The 16116-nt window shown below is 41.9% G+C and overlaps 2 protein-coding genes across 11 annotated transcripts in view; one reads left to right on the top strand and one right to left on the bottom strand.

The window, feature by feature from the left end:
- COMT (catechol-O-methyltransferase) overlaps positions 1 to 9138 on the bottom strand; it is a 37714-nt gene extending 28576 nt beyond the window's left edge. For 2 of the 9 annotated variants that reach the window (XM_042034747.1, XM_042034742.1), the window contains exons 1-2: positions 2344 to 2506; positions 951 to 1003 (exon numbers count right to left, since the gene is read on the bottom strand). The gene's annotated coding sequence lies outside the window, so the exon portion shown is untranslated. Of the gene's footprint in view, positions 1 to 950; positions 1388 to 1601; positions 1621 to 2343; positions 2566 to 4852; positions 4939 to 9061 lie in introns of those variants that run through there. The other 7 variants (XM_042034745.1, XM_042034744.1, XM_042034739.1 and 4 more) reach the window with 7 other exon arrangements.
- Positions 8379 to 16116, top strand: part of TXNRD2 (thioredoxin reductase 2) — a 33237-nt gene continuing 25499 nt past the window's right edge. For both annotated transcript variants that reach the window (XM_042034738.1, XM_042034737.1), the window contains exons 1-8: positions 8379 to 8525; positions 9545 to 9610; positions 10312 to 10368; positions 10960 to 11104; positions 11423 to 11497; positions 12320 to 12398; positions 13381 to 13443; positions 13806 to 13876. In XM_042034738.1, the coding sequence (XP_041890672.1) occupies positions 8453 to 8525; positions 9545 to 9610; positions 10312 to 10368; positions 10960 to 11104; positions 11423 to 11497; positions 12320 to 12398; positions 13381 to 13443; positions 13806 to 13876 (629 nt within the window). In that variant the 5' untranslated portion in view covers positions 8379 to 8452. The remainder of the gene's footprint in view (positions 8526 to 9544; positions 9611 to 10311; positions 10369 to 10959; positions 11105 to 11422; positions 11498 to 12319; positions 12399 to 13380; positions 13444 to 13805; positions 13877 to 16116) is intronic.

Raw genomic sequence — 16116 nt, 5'->3', positions numbered from 1 at the left:
ATTCTCAGTCACTCTTAATTCCAGTGATCCTGAAGGAATGCTGAAAGACAACAGTATGAGACTGGCAGAGATAAACTGGGGACCAGACTGCTGAGAAATATTGCTAAACTTGGGTGGCAAGCAAGTTGCTTGCAGTGTTAATGCGATCAAACTCTTTTCTCATTAATGCAAACTAAAGCTGTAAATCAGGAAGTTTTTCTTTTGCATTTCTATACTGCAAAGCTGTGCAAATGCATGTGGTTCTGAACCTGAGGGCTTTGTTAGAGAAGTCCATGACTGAGTAAGCAGAAAAAAAGTAAGCTTAAGTGCAGAGACAAAGTAAAGGTTTTTTAAGGTTGTTTACAGAGTTCATCAGTATGATGTGGTTGACAGTATTGGTAAATATGAGTTTGTTTTCAAAGGACAGAAGGTAAAAAAATATCCATAATGGGCATCAGAACAATGCTCTATAAGCACCAATACGGCTAGCAAGCAAAAGTACTCGCTTTTTGTCTCTTCTTCAGAAATATTTTGCAGTAGCAGAACTCCTGCTTGAGAATGAAAACCTCCATAAAATGCATCTGCAGCAAAACATTTATAAAAGCAGCTATTCAGTCAAATGTGACTGAACCGAAGCTTGACTTGCATTCAGCTTTTCCTTGAATACAAATGAATACCAAATTCCAGCATACTTATAGCCATAAATTACATTTTCACTTTAGTCAGGGTTATCTCATCTCACTTCTTTCAGCTGTCAAGATTTACAATACAGTACAAATGCACTACACACAAATATGTCCTACTCTTTCTCTGTGAAAGCTGTTGCTGCCCACGGACTGGCTTCCTGACAATGAGTGCCAGTCAGAATGTGGAAAACACCACTTTCAGATGCACTACTGTTTAAAATAGTGACATTATCTAAGATAACAAATCATGTCAAACCTGAGAAATAAGAAAATATAAATATGTACCTTTCTTAGTATAGCAGAAGCTGTTCCCTCCGATCTTTTCCTGTGCTGCTCTCCTGTGGATTTTACAGAATAAGAGTCCAAGAGCCTGCAGTATTCAGTCACATTCGATCACATCACAGGAATAGCTTATCAGTTCTGTTACACAGACTCTAAAAGGAGCAGTGTCCTTTTCCCCAATTCCTCCTTTCACAGATTCTGCACTCCTTAAAGGTGCTCGGTGCTCTAATAACCGTAGAGAAAGCTATTCATCTGTCCCCTAACGACAGTGCTCTTGTTACTTAGTTACAGCACAGTGAATGCTGACAAAGTCAGGTATGAGCCAAATCTGTGCTCAGTGTAAACGCAATGTGTTCAATCAAGCAACTTCAGGAATGAATTTGGCCCAAGGGATTTAGTTCTTTTTTCAGCTCAGATGTGGCATGCTACAGCCAGAGCAGAATTGGTAGGAACAGGACCTAGGCATGTGGGTTAAATATAGAATGTTGCTGGAGGCAGGGGAGGTATGTATAGCAAATGGCTTAATAGCAACTACAGGAGGAGCTGCAATCAATACATTATAAATAGCACATTTGAATTTCTGTGGCTTCTAGTTGGGAAAATATTCTCCTACAAACAGCTCTAAGAAAAAAGAAGAGGCTTATTCTAACAAACCTTGTTCTCAGCTTGTCTGTCTATATTGTTTCCTTCGAGGTGGGAACAGTATAATCCAGCTGCAATTAAATTGCACCATCAAAGAAAATAAGAAGAAAAACAAAAACCCAAGCACAATGTGGTAATAGTTCTCTCCTGTATCTCACTGCAAAACTCAGACCTAGCCAGCAAGTGTTTGAAGCTCTAGCCTAGAAACTTTTTAAAGACTTAAAGAATGTGTTTGTACCAAATGTGGCAGAAACAGGAGCTGAAGTTCTGAGAATGTCACGCTTTGTCATGTGATAGGGGAGGTCCTTGAAAGAATTAGGGACCACCTGAGAGCATGACAAGAGAAAACCAAATAATTTTAAGCAGATTAATTGAATAAAGAATTGTGGGGGAAAATAGGTAGGTGAAGATTGAAGTGTTTCTAGTAGCTCTAAACAAAACGTAACTAAGACCCTGCATTACAGCACAGTCCCCAAGGTCAATACAGAATAACTTTGAACTATCCCTTCCATGTATAACAGAGCTTTAGCTCTATAAATATTTTCTTATAATCCAGACATCAAGCAGAACAAAGAATAAGTAAGCAATACTGCACTCCAGCCTCAGTGACAGTAATTTCCTGTCTGGCCAAAAGCTGGTTGTGTCTGCACGATCCCTGATGCCACCCACAATTCAAATTGACAGAGAATTTTTTTTTACTGCCGGGCTGTGGAGAAAAGAGTTTAAAACAGTAAAACATACTCTAAGGACTGACCTTGTGTAAGTATACAGCTGCTCTTTGGAGAAGTCCTTGCAGTTAACTACAAGTAGTTGTGGGTGGTGTCAGCCCAGCTTCTGCTTAGCAGCATAATTTAGTGCCAAGACGTCCCAGATTGAGCAACATCCCATGACAACACTTCTAAAAGTCTTTAACTTGGAGCTGAATTGTATTCTTCAGGCTCGAAGCATGGGAGGAGCAAACTTGCTTCTGCCTGCCCACAACTATTTACTTGCGCGATAAAAGCTACGCCTGCAAGTAACCCTTGCTGTTGTCTACATATTTCATTACATAAGTTAAAATGGTGAATGGCAATAACTGCAAATTAGACAAAGCTGGAGGTTCAGTTGGTTAAGCCACCCAAACTGTGTGATAATGTCCACAAATTACTTCCAAGTTAAAAGAAAGTTGGAATCTTGTAGTATGTTATGGGATATCTTCTTCTCCAAGAGAAGTTTCTTTGGTAGCCTGATAGACATTGGTTTATGCCTTTTTTTAATTTACCTGTTAGCCCATGTCTTGGGGTAACTTTATGATGTGTATCCCATATCGCTGCCCTATGCCCAGAAATTAACTTTGTGCCTTTTTATGCCTCTAAACTGAGCCTGAGAGGGGGAAGGAAAAACTGGGCAAAACTTTTTCAAAGCAGTTTGCAACTTGTTCAAGGTCACACACAGATAGCAACTTTTTTTTTCCCAGCTGCGGCAGGGGAGGAAGGAAGCACCCGGCTTGCTGCTCCCGGGTCAGTTTTTGGCCAGTTGTTCAGCTTCTTTTTCTCTGGAGAGAGACTGAGAGTTGAATTTTTTTTCTTCCCTGGAATTTCGGATTTTCTCCCTTTTCTACTGGACTGCTTCAATATCAGAGCACATCGGGAGGACTTTCCACCGAGCACAGAGGGCCTGGCCCTGGGCCAAGCCCCAGCTCCGAGGGGACCAAAGGGAGGACTCTAACCCTTTCCCAGGTTTTTTCTCCACAGCGAGAGATTTTATTATTTAGCATTATTTTCCTTTTCTCATGTGTTTGTTAAATAAATAGTTTTTACCTCTTTCACTTTCCTTTGAGGAAAATTCATTTTTCCCAAACCTGGTAGGGGAGGGGTGGTGACGTGCCTTCTCTCAGAGGATATATTTCTAAATTTGGCCAAACCGGTACAGCCCAGCACATGGTCTATGTAAATATGGATATTTTTGCAAATTTTTACTAATGTACTAACAACGCTACAAACTCCACAGTGCATAAACTTATATACTATTCATATGACTTAACCTTGTCTAGACAGTAAAAATCTGCCCTGATATTAATACATCCAGGTTAGAGAACTGTGGAAAGCTACAAATGTATTGATGTAATACAATTTTTATATAGGGCCAAGATCTTAAAAGACGGGTTTGGTATTTCAGAGTATCAGGTACTGGATTCACAGGGCACATCTATGGGAAGACGTAGGACCAGGATGCATTAGCCTGGGAGCAACATCACATGAATGGCAGCAGCTCAGGATAACTGGCTGGTTCAGGCTGACTCACCCTGACAGTCGCCACTTTAGCTCTGATGTGGCTGCACAAACTTGAGCAGACTTGCTCATGGACAGACCTCCCAGCTGCAATCACATGATGCAGCGTGGCTGGGCTGTTCCCACTTGCTGCACATAGCATGCAGCTAAAGCTTTTCCCCTAAATCCATGCCTGGCATAACAACAAATGGCATTCCCTTCTTCTAATAATCCTGGACAAAGACTGGTTTTTAAAAGCCTAAACAAAGGGAGACAGGAGAGCTAGCACATTATCATAAACCCCACAGATCATGTGAAACACTGAGTGGAAGAAAATTCTTTTGAGCTTGCATTTTCAGAATAGCAGGAGGGATTTTCTTTTATGTGAATGTGCTGTTTTCCACAATCAAATTAGTCTCTCTTGCTGAGAAACACGCAAAAGAGGAATTTTGAGAAGGGAAGCACCACTCATGTCTGAATCAGGAAACTGCTCGGCGATATCTAAAGTAGGAAACAGCTAAAAGAGAAGAAAGGTGGCCAGCAAAGTTGTACTCTAAATTTGAACAGATAATACAAGCAGACTATTTTGTGTTTACAGTGCATCTTAAAAGGTTATCAGGCAGCTTGAAAAAACCCTTCAGCTTTCAAAGACTTTATAACTCCTCACGTAAACTTTGAAGCAGTTAAGTCTACCATATTTCTCTCTCTTTTCTACCCTCAAGTTTTTTAGCAATATGTGCTGAAGCATTTGAATGAAGCCAAGAACTTGTGTTACTTGAAGCTTCATCTGTTTCTGCTGGTTTTTTTCCCTCACTTGCAGTCAATTACTTGTTCAGGACAAACTATGAACAGAAGATCTATCTATGTTAAGGAAGGAAGGAAGAAATAAAAAAGCATAGATTAAATTCTGAATGAGTCCTACTCTGAGACAAATTTCTGAAAATAATTCTTAAATAATCTTTAAAAGAGAGTCCAATCAATCAAGAGAGATGGTAAGAAACCAAAAGGTCCTACCTCATGCAGAGACAGCTTAGTTCAACCAGTGATCCAGTAGAGTTCACTGACACTGCTGTAAATTATTCATTAGGTCATGCCACGAAATGCAACCTCTGAGAGAACAGATTTCCCACCCCACCCACTAAAAAGGACACAAAGTGATGACTTCCAAAGACAGTATCTACCTGGCACCTCTCTTCTTCCCCCCCATCCTCCCTGGTTGCTGATCTGGGAAAGTAAGACATAAAGGAAAAATGCCAGAAAAACAGGAAAGACAAGAAGATGTGCTTAAAAAGTCAAAATTTCTAAAAGTTTTGGTAGAAAAAGTATTTGGTCCTGGCCATGTTCATGAGGAAGAATTTCAGTAAGCCATTGATAAATGTAATAAAATATATTTCCTACAAAAGAAAAGACAAACAGAATTGCAAGCTGTCTTTACAATAAATTCAAAAGGAGAAAATTTGCCTGCTCACAAAATTTACAACTTACAAAGCATCTTTTTTTGTTCAATGGATTTATATACATTTCCGATACAGGGTTTCTCCTTTACCCTTTTAATACCACATTGTTTAAAGTATATTGAATAAACATCTCCCCCTGGAAATAACTCAAACCACATCTGGTGTATAAGTTAATTTATTACTTTAAACATGACTAGCTACAACTGACAAAATTCAGTGGAAATATGATGTTAAATCTGATAGCTGTCTTGGAAGAAGTTTTTTCAATCTCAGTTTTGGAAGTATATACTTTCACTGCAGAAACACAAGGCTTTACCTCAGTGACTCTTGATAATAGAATGTATTTGCTGCTAAAGGACTTAATGCTTGTTTTCTTAAGAGAAATTGAGATATGTAAAAAAAAAAAATGTGTATCACTAATTATCTAATCAACATAATGCTAACCACAAAATAATTAAAATAAGAGTAGACAGCTATATGAGCTGAGCCAAAGATCCAGTAGAAACCACATCTGATAACCAGTATCTGTCTCCGGTCCCTGAAAACGATTTTTGAAGTGCAGCACAGACACACCTGCTCAGGGCTGACAGCAGGAAATACCAGGGGCTGCTGCTCTTACTGATACTGTCACCATGAGCACAACCCACTCCTCATTGCTGCTATTGGTCTCTATCACTGTCGAGGATCAAGCCTGTGAGAATGAGCAAGAACAAGTGGAATGGCACAGCACAGACTTTGGACTTTCTTCTGAAGCCGGTGGTCCTGATGAGAAAGCCTGTGGAACTGCACCGTGCTTTACCATGAGCTGTGGGATACAGCCAGAGGGCTGGGGACACCTGTGTCACACAGTCAGTCAGTGGCACAGAACCAGCTGTATTTTCTAATACCTAATCTGAATCTCCCTTGGCGTTTTAAGGCCATTTCCTCTCATCCTTTCACTTGGGACACAGCAGAAGAAACCAATGCCCAGCTTCCTTTCATTTGGTTCAATTTAGTTTCACTTTGCTTTGCCACATTTAAGGCTTTTCCTTATTAGCAGAACGCCATACTGCTGCAGGGACATCTCCTCACCTAAACTTGTTCTGTGTTTGGGGAGACTTAATTCTACTCTTGATCCTACATGTCTGAACTAAATCTGTGTGAAGAGCATATGCTCAACACTGCCTGATTCAACTCAGAATAGAGGCTAAAATGAAAAGCTGAAACGACTTTGCATGCATGTACCTGAAAAGCACAAAAGATTATATCTGAATATGCTCAAGATTTCTTTAATTTAAAGGCCTCTCAGTATGCTCTAGTCACGTCTTTCTACTGCTGTTGCAGTAAGTGTTTCTAGTGATCTACTGATTAGTACTGCAGGAGGTAACAGGGGGTTTGCCTTCGGTTTGCTTGTATTTTTGCTGGGTTTTTTTTAATAGCAGTGATGCCGGATAAAAGTCATCAATCCACTTATTAAAGTGATAATAATTCCTGTTTCATGTATTTTCAAACATTAATGGGGTGAACAAAAACCGTGAGACTATATTGGAGGTGAAGTCAGTTCAACAAAACTTTCTTTGGAGTATTTTAATTTCCTGCCATTTCTCCTCAGCTGTGGAGCAGAGGATTGACGTTTTCTGAAACCAAAATGGTTGGATGCTGCCCCCTTGTGAGCTGGGCCCCTGCTCCAGAGCCTGAACCACAACTGCCTAAAACCTTTTTTCTGTAGGAAAAGCATCTGTTTCTCTCGTCCCAAACTCTGGTTCGGCTGTGGTGGTATTTAACATGTATGACCCACTACCTACAGCAGCAGACAGGGCACCTACTGAGCTTCAGTAAAGGCCAGCAGCCAGCACCTCTGAATGAGGAAGAACTCGTTCCCTTGATTTGTTTTGATCTATGCCAGCTTTGAGGCCTTTTACCTCAGGCTGTCAGAACACATCACAGGCATTAACAACTCTCACAGCTCCCATTCAGGATAGGTCAGCAGCATTGCCCTTCTTTAATCAATAGCTGGCATGTGGCACAGGGATAAGGAATGCTGCCGGAGGCTGAGGCATTGGAGGTGCTCTGACAGGTTATCCCAAGCAGATATCTGTCCCACCACAGCCCAGCCATGTGTGAAAGCTGTTGGTGCAGGTCCTGGTCACTGACCCACATTGCCTGGGCCCTGCTCCAGCATTCCAGCAGAGGAACCCCCTTCTCCAGACCCAGGGACTGCTCACAATCCTGAATGTATCACAGTCACAGGAACATGGAGCAAGACTGTGTGTTGCCTCTAACACCTCACGGAAGGGAGAGGCTTTGTTCAAATCACCTCCTCAGAGGTTTCTGACTGTCAGCCCTGCACCTGTACCATGTCTGCTACAGACAGATGGGCAGTTCAGAGGGGAAAAGACAAGTCTTGGATGTCGGTGAAGGTTTTGGGCAGTCATCAAGATCCTTGTCTTTCCCAAAAGGCCTTCTCCGAACCCTTTCTACAGCAAGATCTGGGGGGAAGCCAGTCAAGAAAACTGTGGGGTTTTTTTCCTTCCAAATGTCTAATTTTAACACAAATTTTAACTAATTTTAATTGAGGAGCCCAAAACTGGAATACTGTGTCCAGTTCTGGGCTCCTCAGTACAACAAAGACAAGGAGCTATTGAAGAGGGTCCAGCAGAGGCCATGAAGAGGATGAGGGGGCTGGAGCATCTCTTACGAGGAGAGACTGCGAGAGCTGGGCCTGTTTAGTCTGAAGAGAAGACTGAACAGGAATCTCATTAATGCATATGACAGGATGAGGAGCAATGGCCATAAACTAAAACACACGAAGTTTTACCTCAAAAGAGGTTTACGTTGGGGGTGGAAGAGCACCGGACTGCCCAGAGAGGTGGTGCAATCACCCCTCTGGAGACATCCCTAACCACCATTCCACCTGCTCCAGGTGGCCCTGCTTTGTACGGGGGGTTGGACTGGGTGATCTCCAGAGGCCTGTTCCAACCCTAACAATTCTGTGCCGGTGTGTGTGATACGCCAGAGCCTGTGCTGGCCTCCTCCAGCCCCGTGAGGTCACCGGGCCGAGCGCTCCCCTCAGGTGGTTTTGGCGCGGGACCCGCACGGGGGCCTGCCGCCCTCCGCTCAGGCGCTGCGCGGCCACCCCGCAGGGTCCTGGCGGGCGCGGGGCCCTGTGCCGTACAGCATGGCGGCGCTGTGGCGGCGGGGGCGTCCTCCGCCAGTGTCGGGGCTGTGCCGTACGCTCCGAGCGCTCTCAGGTACGCGGTACCCGCGGGGCTCGGGCCCGGCAGCGGCCGCGCCTTCGCCACTCCCCGCGGCAAGCGGCTGCCTGCGCTTTCCGACGCCCAAAGCGCCCGGGGAAGGTCCCCCCAGCCTTTCCACCACCCGCGGATGCCGGACTCGAGCGGCTGCTGTGGGGACCGGGCCGCCTCTCCGCTCTACCCCGAGGCGGGGCGGGCGGCGGCCGCCTGCATCCGTGAGGGCTCTGGCAGCCACCGCTGCGCCCGGTACTCCTGTCGGAGCCCGTCCTCTGGCCCCTGGCCCTGAGGGAACCCCGGGCTCAGGGCACGCTGCAGCGGGGTGGGGGCTCCGCAGAGGGGCCGGCGCTGTCCCAGAGGCAGCCGAACTTTTCCTCCGGAATTAGCGCCAAAGGGTCGCGGCCCTCTCCGTCCGTTCGGGGCTGCCAGGGGACCCCCCCCCAGCCCGGGGTCGGATGCTGCATGGGCTCAGTGCCCGCGACGCCTCCGAAAGCAGCAGCGACCCCGTGCCCTCGCTAGAACGAGTCATCGCTCACCTGCGGCTGCTCCCGCCGCCTCACACCGCGCCGGGGCTGCCGGGGCCGGTCTCTGCCGAGGCCGAAGTGGCAGCAGGGGCCAGCTTCCCCTCTGACCGCACCCCGGCAAGACACACACGGCACATAAAGCTTTGCGTCCCATAAGGTGACCCCGGAAAAAATATTTGTGTAGAACTGGCTGCTGTAATGCAGAGACCTGTACTGGATTTCAGTTGCATCAGTTATGAGTCTCTTAGGACATTGTGTAAAAATCGAATCTATTTTCTCACTTCGTTGGAATTACTTTATTTTCTGTATCTCATTCACAAAACCAGAGTAGACAGTTTAATAAAAAAACCCATAGTGCTAGAATAAAGTGAAGAAAACCCAAATCAGCAATAATCAATTGTAAAAATAGGTGTACTCTGATATTGTCCTTCTTACATACCTCTCCCATCTTCCTTGTCTGTTTCTTTTCCTTCTTTTTTCACTTCTTCTTCACAGGAAAGAATGAGTATGATCTTCTGGTCGTTGGCGGAGGGTCTGGAGGCCTTGCTTGTGCAAAAGAAGGTTTGTATGCATAAATAACTAACAGAAACTTTGGTTTAACTTCAGTGGGGTTTAAGGAAACTAAGGGAAGTGTTACTGATAATCCTAAAGCTTTTTAAGAAGCATAGTACACTCCAGTACCTGCACATTAATCATTAACTTAGCTCCATACATCTAATCTGGAAACTAATTCACACCCTCAGGTGGTGTGATCTTGTTTAGCTTTCCTCTTAGCCTTTTAAAAAATATTTCTTCTTTTGTTATGGAAAAAACTAAAAAGCTTCAATTTCACTGTTGTAAAAGTGTTCAGAGTACCTCCACAGATACTGTATTTTTTTTAATACTATTTCTCATTTATGTGTTAAAACAACAATCCTTTCAGACTGTTTCCAAGAGCTGTTTAAGTGCTGTAGAGAACCTTGCCCCTATGTATGTCAGGGTAACGTTTGACAACCCACAGTGTTCTTAAACATCTCATTTGAGGTCAGATTGCATTTTTAGGGTCAGTGGAAGCTGGAGGCCCCCGTCTGGGTTACTAAGTGTCTTCCAGAGAATTTGCTGACTATATAGGCAGCTTGATACCTGGTCTGGTATCTTGAGTTAGACAGAAAAAACACCAGCTGTCATCTCCTGTATTTTATTTGTATCTATGCTACTAAAAATATTTATGTTTGTGTGTTTCTCCTTCCTCTAAATATCTTGCCTTGCTTCTTTGTTTAAAGCTGCTCAGTTTGGAAGAAAAGTGGCTGTTCTGGATTATGTTGAACCTTCCCCACGAGGTATGGAAGAGAAATACTAGGGTAATAATTGGAAATGCATATAATTCAGTTGCTGAGGTGAGCAGGTTGCTCCAGACAGCACAGTGTCCAAAGCCACACTGCGTGCTTTGCTTGGAGTAAAAGTCCTTAAGTTCAGCTTGTGCTACAGCTCGTTCTCTGCAAGATGAACCAGCTCTGCCTGCTCCCCTGCACATTAAGCTTGTTAGCAGTGTTTGGTGCTACCATTTGTAGTAGACTTTGGACTTAAAAAGTAAGAATATTCCCTCTGTCAAAATGTTATTTACAATTTCTAAAAACTACAAATTGTATCATGTTGAGGCTCCTCATGTACAATATATAAAATGAGATCTGCAAACATGGATGTTTAGTAACTGGATCTCCTGAGCTCTGAGATGGTTTGAATTTCAGAAGAAAAATATACAGAGATGTTTTTTATCAAAGCAAATGAGCATAAACAGAGTTAGAAACTGATCAGTAGGAGATAGTAAACTGTCTTGTTACAGAACGTTTTACCTACCATGTACCCAACTGCATTGTTACACTAATCTGATGCATTTACTTCTTTTTTCTTTTCTCCTTTTTTGTCCCAAGGAACCACATGGGGACTTGGTGGAACTTGTGTGAATGTTGGCTGCATCCCTAAAAAGCTTATGCATCAAGCAGCCCTTTTAGGGAGTGCACTTAAAGATGCCCAACACTATGGCTGGAATATATCCCAACCTGTTCATCATACCTGGTAAAGACTATTGCCCATCTCCACTCCTATGTGCTGCAAATGCATAGCAATAACCTTTTCCCAGGTGGTGTTTATAATGGGACAGTTAGGGAAGTGAATTTTGCATGGGAAATTTTAGCCTGGTACTTGTTTATAAACAGAACTAGTTACTGGTTTCTCAGGGCAGAAATTATGTTGATTTGGACTCAATAATTTGCTTTTACAGCAAAAAAATACTGTAGATCATTCCTCATTTTTAGCAATTGCCTATATCTTTTTGTTGCATAATCTGAATCTGTAATATGATGGTTTCATGTTCAGTTTCTTGTTTTGTGACAGGTCTGCGATGGCACAAGGTGTTCAGAATTATGTGAAATCCTTGAACTGGGGACACAGAGTGCAACTACAAGACAAGTAAATAAGACTTTGAAGTTCATCTTTCTTCCCACAGTCAAGGAGGTGCTCTTGCCCTTGTAGAATTGCAGAATTGCCGAATTGCCTTTGAAGTTTCAATCTAGAGCTAGTATTTTGAGTCTGTAAGTCTGTCCTGCTGAGGACTGTAAGTGGCCTTGTCAATGCAAGTGGTCTCTTCCTCTCCCATTTTCCATTTCTTTTCTGTGAAATAGTGGTCAACACTGACCATACACAAAAGCTTTCTAGCAGTGTAGTGATGCTCTCTTTAGTCTGGAGAGGTTTTGCATTAATATGAAGCAGTCAATGTTTCTTAAGATACTTTGATCTTGTCCCCCAAAATTTCTATGCCATACAAACCCACAACTAGCATTATGCTAGAGCAGCAGATTTTATTTTTTTGCTTTCAGTGAAGAAATGATTCCAAGTTTTTCTTTTTATAGAGAAATTATATTAATAGAAAATATAACAGGTTCTAGTCTTGCTATTCCTGCTGAGTCCCTTTTGTGTGTTCTCAAATGGGCATGGTATTAGAAATGCTATAGATAATGGAAAATGTCTTTTTTGAAGGTCAATAGCCTGATCTCAGAGTTTGTTTACAAGGTTAGTTACTTTTTTGTATAGAGGAGTTAAGTGTGGCACAAGAGTTAAGTAACAAATTATGATAGAGCTGCAAACAGTCCTATGAAATGAGATTTCTTCCTTTTACTGCTCTATGCCTGTTTGCTGCCTTTTTTAGCACTTAAATACAGAAAAAGTAGCTGATTGTATTTCATACCTATTCTTGTTAAGTGTGCACTGCTGATGCTGTTTTCTTCTGAACAGGAAGGTGAAATATTTCAACATAAAAGGGAGTTTTTCTGATCCACATACAGTCCGTGGTTTAACAAAAGCAGGTAAAGAGGTGAGCTGCTGTGGTGATTTCTGCAGGGTTTTTCACGTTGAGCATTTCAGGTTTTTCTGGGAGCCACATTGTCCTTTTGCAAATTGCCTTAGGTATTCAGTATTGTTTTGGTGAGTGAGATTTGCATTTTCCACTTAGAGAAGTTGTTTATGAACTTGACTGGTGCCTACTGAGTCCCTGGCCTGACCTGTTAGATGCCATTGCTTTTCTCTGCAGATGGGAATGCTGAGATAAAAGATTTTTGTTTGATTTGGTCAGTTATCCTGATGCTTACAGAAATGTAAGTTCTGAGCATTAGGTTGCTCTGAGCTGTTTCCCTCCTTCAGCTGATTTGTAGGGGTGATTAACTTGGTAATACCAAATTGTGTGGGGGAGGCAATTAGTGTGAATGCACAGCTGGGTCACCTAGGAATGGTGGCCATTGCTGCATATTTAACGAGGCCTGAACACCTTTTTAACACCTTTTTAACACCTTTTTAACACCTTTTTAACACCTTTTTGAGGGTAATTGTTTAATGTTACTGGTTAATATCAGCTTGAATATCAGGTTTTTGGGGGTAGGTGCCTAGGATTTTCTGGGAACATTGTCCTTTTGAAGTAGCTTAACTTCAGGCCTGAGACAGAATTTACTGTTACTATCTCTGTGCATTTTATCCTGACCAGAAATTGATTGTAAAATGTTGTCATTTGTGCATAACTATTGCTTCCAAGTAGCCATCAAAGTCTTGCTGAGTGTAAGAACAATTGCAAGGGTAATATTAAAATAAAACCTGGTAAAGAATGGCTAGGAGAAACTCTTGCATGTATTAGTTTATTTTATCTCCATTCTTTTTTTTAATGCATTGCTGATTATTATGTCACGTAAATAGCAGATGGTAGTGCCAGCTTTCTCACTTATCACTCATTTATACATAGATGAAATCCAAAGACAGAAAAAAGGATTGCAAATGCTTGATTTTGATTTTTTAATTTTTGTTTGTAGACTATTGTTACTGCAGATAATATTGTCATTGCTACTGGAGGAAGACCAAAATATCCTACACATGTAAGTTACCCTTCCATTTGACAGCTCCAGTGCTTTGCTGGTTGAGTTGCAGAACACAATGAAGGAGGATAAAGAATGTAAAAATAAAGCAACATATGAGTGATTTTTGTACTTGTGTCACACAAAAAATTGTCTTTATATAAAGAATGGCTTTTTAGAAAAACATTTCCATAGAAAACAATTTGCTCCAATTTAGTATGTTGATATTGCTCAGAGCTGGAGGATAATTCAGGTTGGAAGTGGGGAGCCCCAGATATATTCCCCTTGGTCTGCTAGCTATACTACAGCCAACACACCCCAAATTGCTATTAGCTTTTTTTGCTGACAGGATTTGTGTTGTAGATTCAACTGTGTGATCATAGATTGCAGGTGCACTGGAGCATGGAATCACAAGTGATGATCTGTTCTGGTTAAAAGAATCACCTGGAAAAACGTAAGTTACCTTACCATGGCTGTAATAGATGCTGGCATTCCTACCTTTTCTATATGGCAAGGTGAAAAATGTTCAAAATTGCCTTTTATACACCAATTTTTCTTCTGTTTTCCTTCTGAAATGTGCTTTGCATTGCATCAATATCATGCTACCAACCTTCATTAGTAACCGATAGATCTTCCCCCTCGTCCTCTTATGAAATTCCCTTCTAAATTCAAATTACATACGCACTTTCACCGCGGTAGGTTGTGCTGTAGCGGTTACACCCCAAGTCACAAGAGGGCAGCATGAACTCACCCAGGGGCTGCTCAGTCGCTGTTCCTCGCCACGCGGGTGTGAAAGTGTTCCTCGATTAGGGGAGAAACTCCAGCATAATTTTGGTTTCTCCTGAGCTGTGGCAGTTCTGATAACAAAAGAAACTGTGATGAGACATTTGGGTTACTTTTGCCATTTCTTTTTCTTTGAAAGCTATTGTTTTACTGAGATACTAAAACACTGGTTTTAATGGAAATACGAAGATACCGTAGTTGTTTTTTACAGCACATAGCACAGTAAGATTCTGAGTAAACTCTAAACTACAGAGCAATGTTCTGATGAAAATAATTGTGATAGGAAATGCAGATTTGCTAGCATGAAAGGCAGATAATGCTATTTTTTTTGTTGTCTCTTTGGAGAAATTCTAGAAAAAGCAAAAGAGACTTCAAACTATAATGCTGGTGTTTTTGCAAAAAAACCATAGTTGCTTCATGGCAGTGACTTTCTGCTATAAAAAATGCACTGGGTTAAGCTAAACATCAGATAAATGAGGCTTCTTAGTACAGTTTTAACAAGAAAGTAAATTTGCTGTTGTTTGTAGTGTATCAGTTACCTCTTGAATTTTGAAAACATGATTTATGTGAGGAAACCGTTTTTAAGAAAAGCAACACCCACACCAACACCCCCCCCCAAAAAAACCCCAAACCAAAATACAAGATTTATCCTTATAAGATGTTTCTGTGAAAATGTGGCTTTTGTCCAGTTGCTGCTAATGCAAGTTTTAACAGTGTAATGTGGGAGTCTAGTGTTTATATGTTGCATTCCTGAGATTTAGTCAAAATAAGCCTGCAGGGGCTACAGTAGCATTTCTGTACTTTATCAGGCTGTGTCTTAGCAAATGAAGGAGGGAGTTGTTAAAGGTTTGTTTCTGTCGGATTTGTTTCTATTATAAATATTCCCAAGGTTCCGTTTAACACCTTTTGTTTTTAGTCTGAGCTGTGTTGTACTTACTCTTTCTTTTCTCCCTCTCCAAATGTACATATCTCAGCTACAAATTACATGCCTGGAGGTTATAGAACTGTCACTCCTGCAGTTATTCATATTAAAAAAAAAAAAAAGGTAAACCATTAACCAACTTAAAAGTCCCTTAGATATACAAACATGGGGAAGAAACTCTCACTACTGAGATGAAGGGTTTTGATAGAGTGACTTAGAAAAGATGCCTTGAAATGTGTTGAGAATGAGTGAGAGATTGAGCAGGTGTGAACAAGGTTAGGTTCTGCTTTCCTAACTTTTCTGTTAGACACTGACAATGCCCAGGAACCCCCGGGTTTGTACAAGAAAAGGTGAATAATGTGAGGCTGATGCTATGAATAAGTGCCAGCTGACATCTATTTTTCATCTAATGAAAAAGAAGAGCAAACATATGCCCAAATTACAGAAATTCTCATTCTTTTCCCTGTGTGATTTCTTATCCTTCCAGTAGATATTTCTTTATGGGCAGCATGTGGCTTTTTACAGCACTTCCCAGGAGGCTCATGCTAATGAGGGAGTGATCATCCATTCACAGATGAATCAGATACCCTAATGCTGGAAAAATTATTTCCCATTATGTTAAATTGTTTGCCAAACATAAACCCCAGACTAGCAGATTTTAATCGCTTTAACTCAACCTATTTTCTGTACACCTTCAGAAGTTGTATGTTCTTATTGTAGGATAGGGAGATGTTATCTGGGGCTTTTTGTGAGAAAACATGTGTTGTACTGACTGTGCAGTCCCTGGGGCTCACAGAGCTGCAGCCTCCATGTCTGCACTCCTCAGAAGTTTAAAAGCATTGCTGTTAGAACTGGGAGATGCTGCAGATTGGTTTAGGGTAAGGCATAGGCCACAGGCCTGTTCAAAAACTTAACAAAATACTTTGTTGTCAGTGGAAATGCTGTTTGGGATGCATCTCCAAACGGTGAGATTTTAACAAGTCTGCGTA

Source organism: Corvus kubaryi, unplaced genomic scaffold (assembly GCF_017639235.1).
Source record: "Corvus kubaryi isolate FWS band 111438036 unplaced genomic scaffold, C.kubaryi_AGA036_p1.0 37382, whole genome shotgun sequence".
In the NCBI taxonomy this organism is placed as follows: Eukaryota; Metazoa; Chordata; class Aves; order Passeriformes; family Corvidae; genus Corvus; species Corvus kubaryi.
This window is presented reverse-complemented; position numbering and strand designations above follow the sequence as displayed.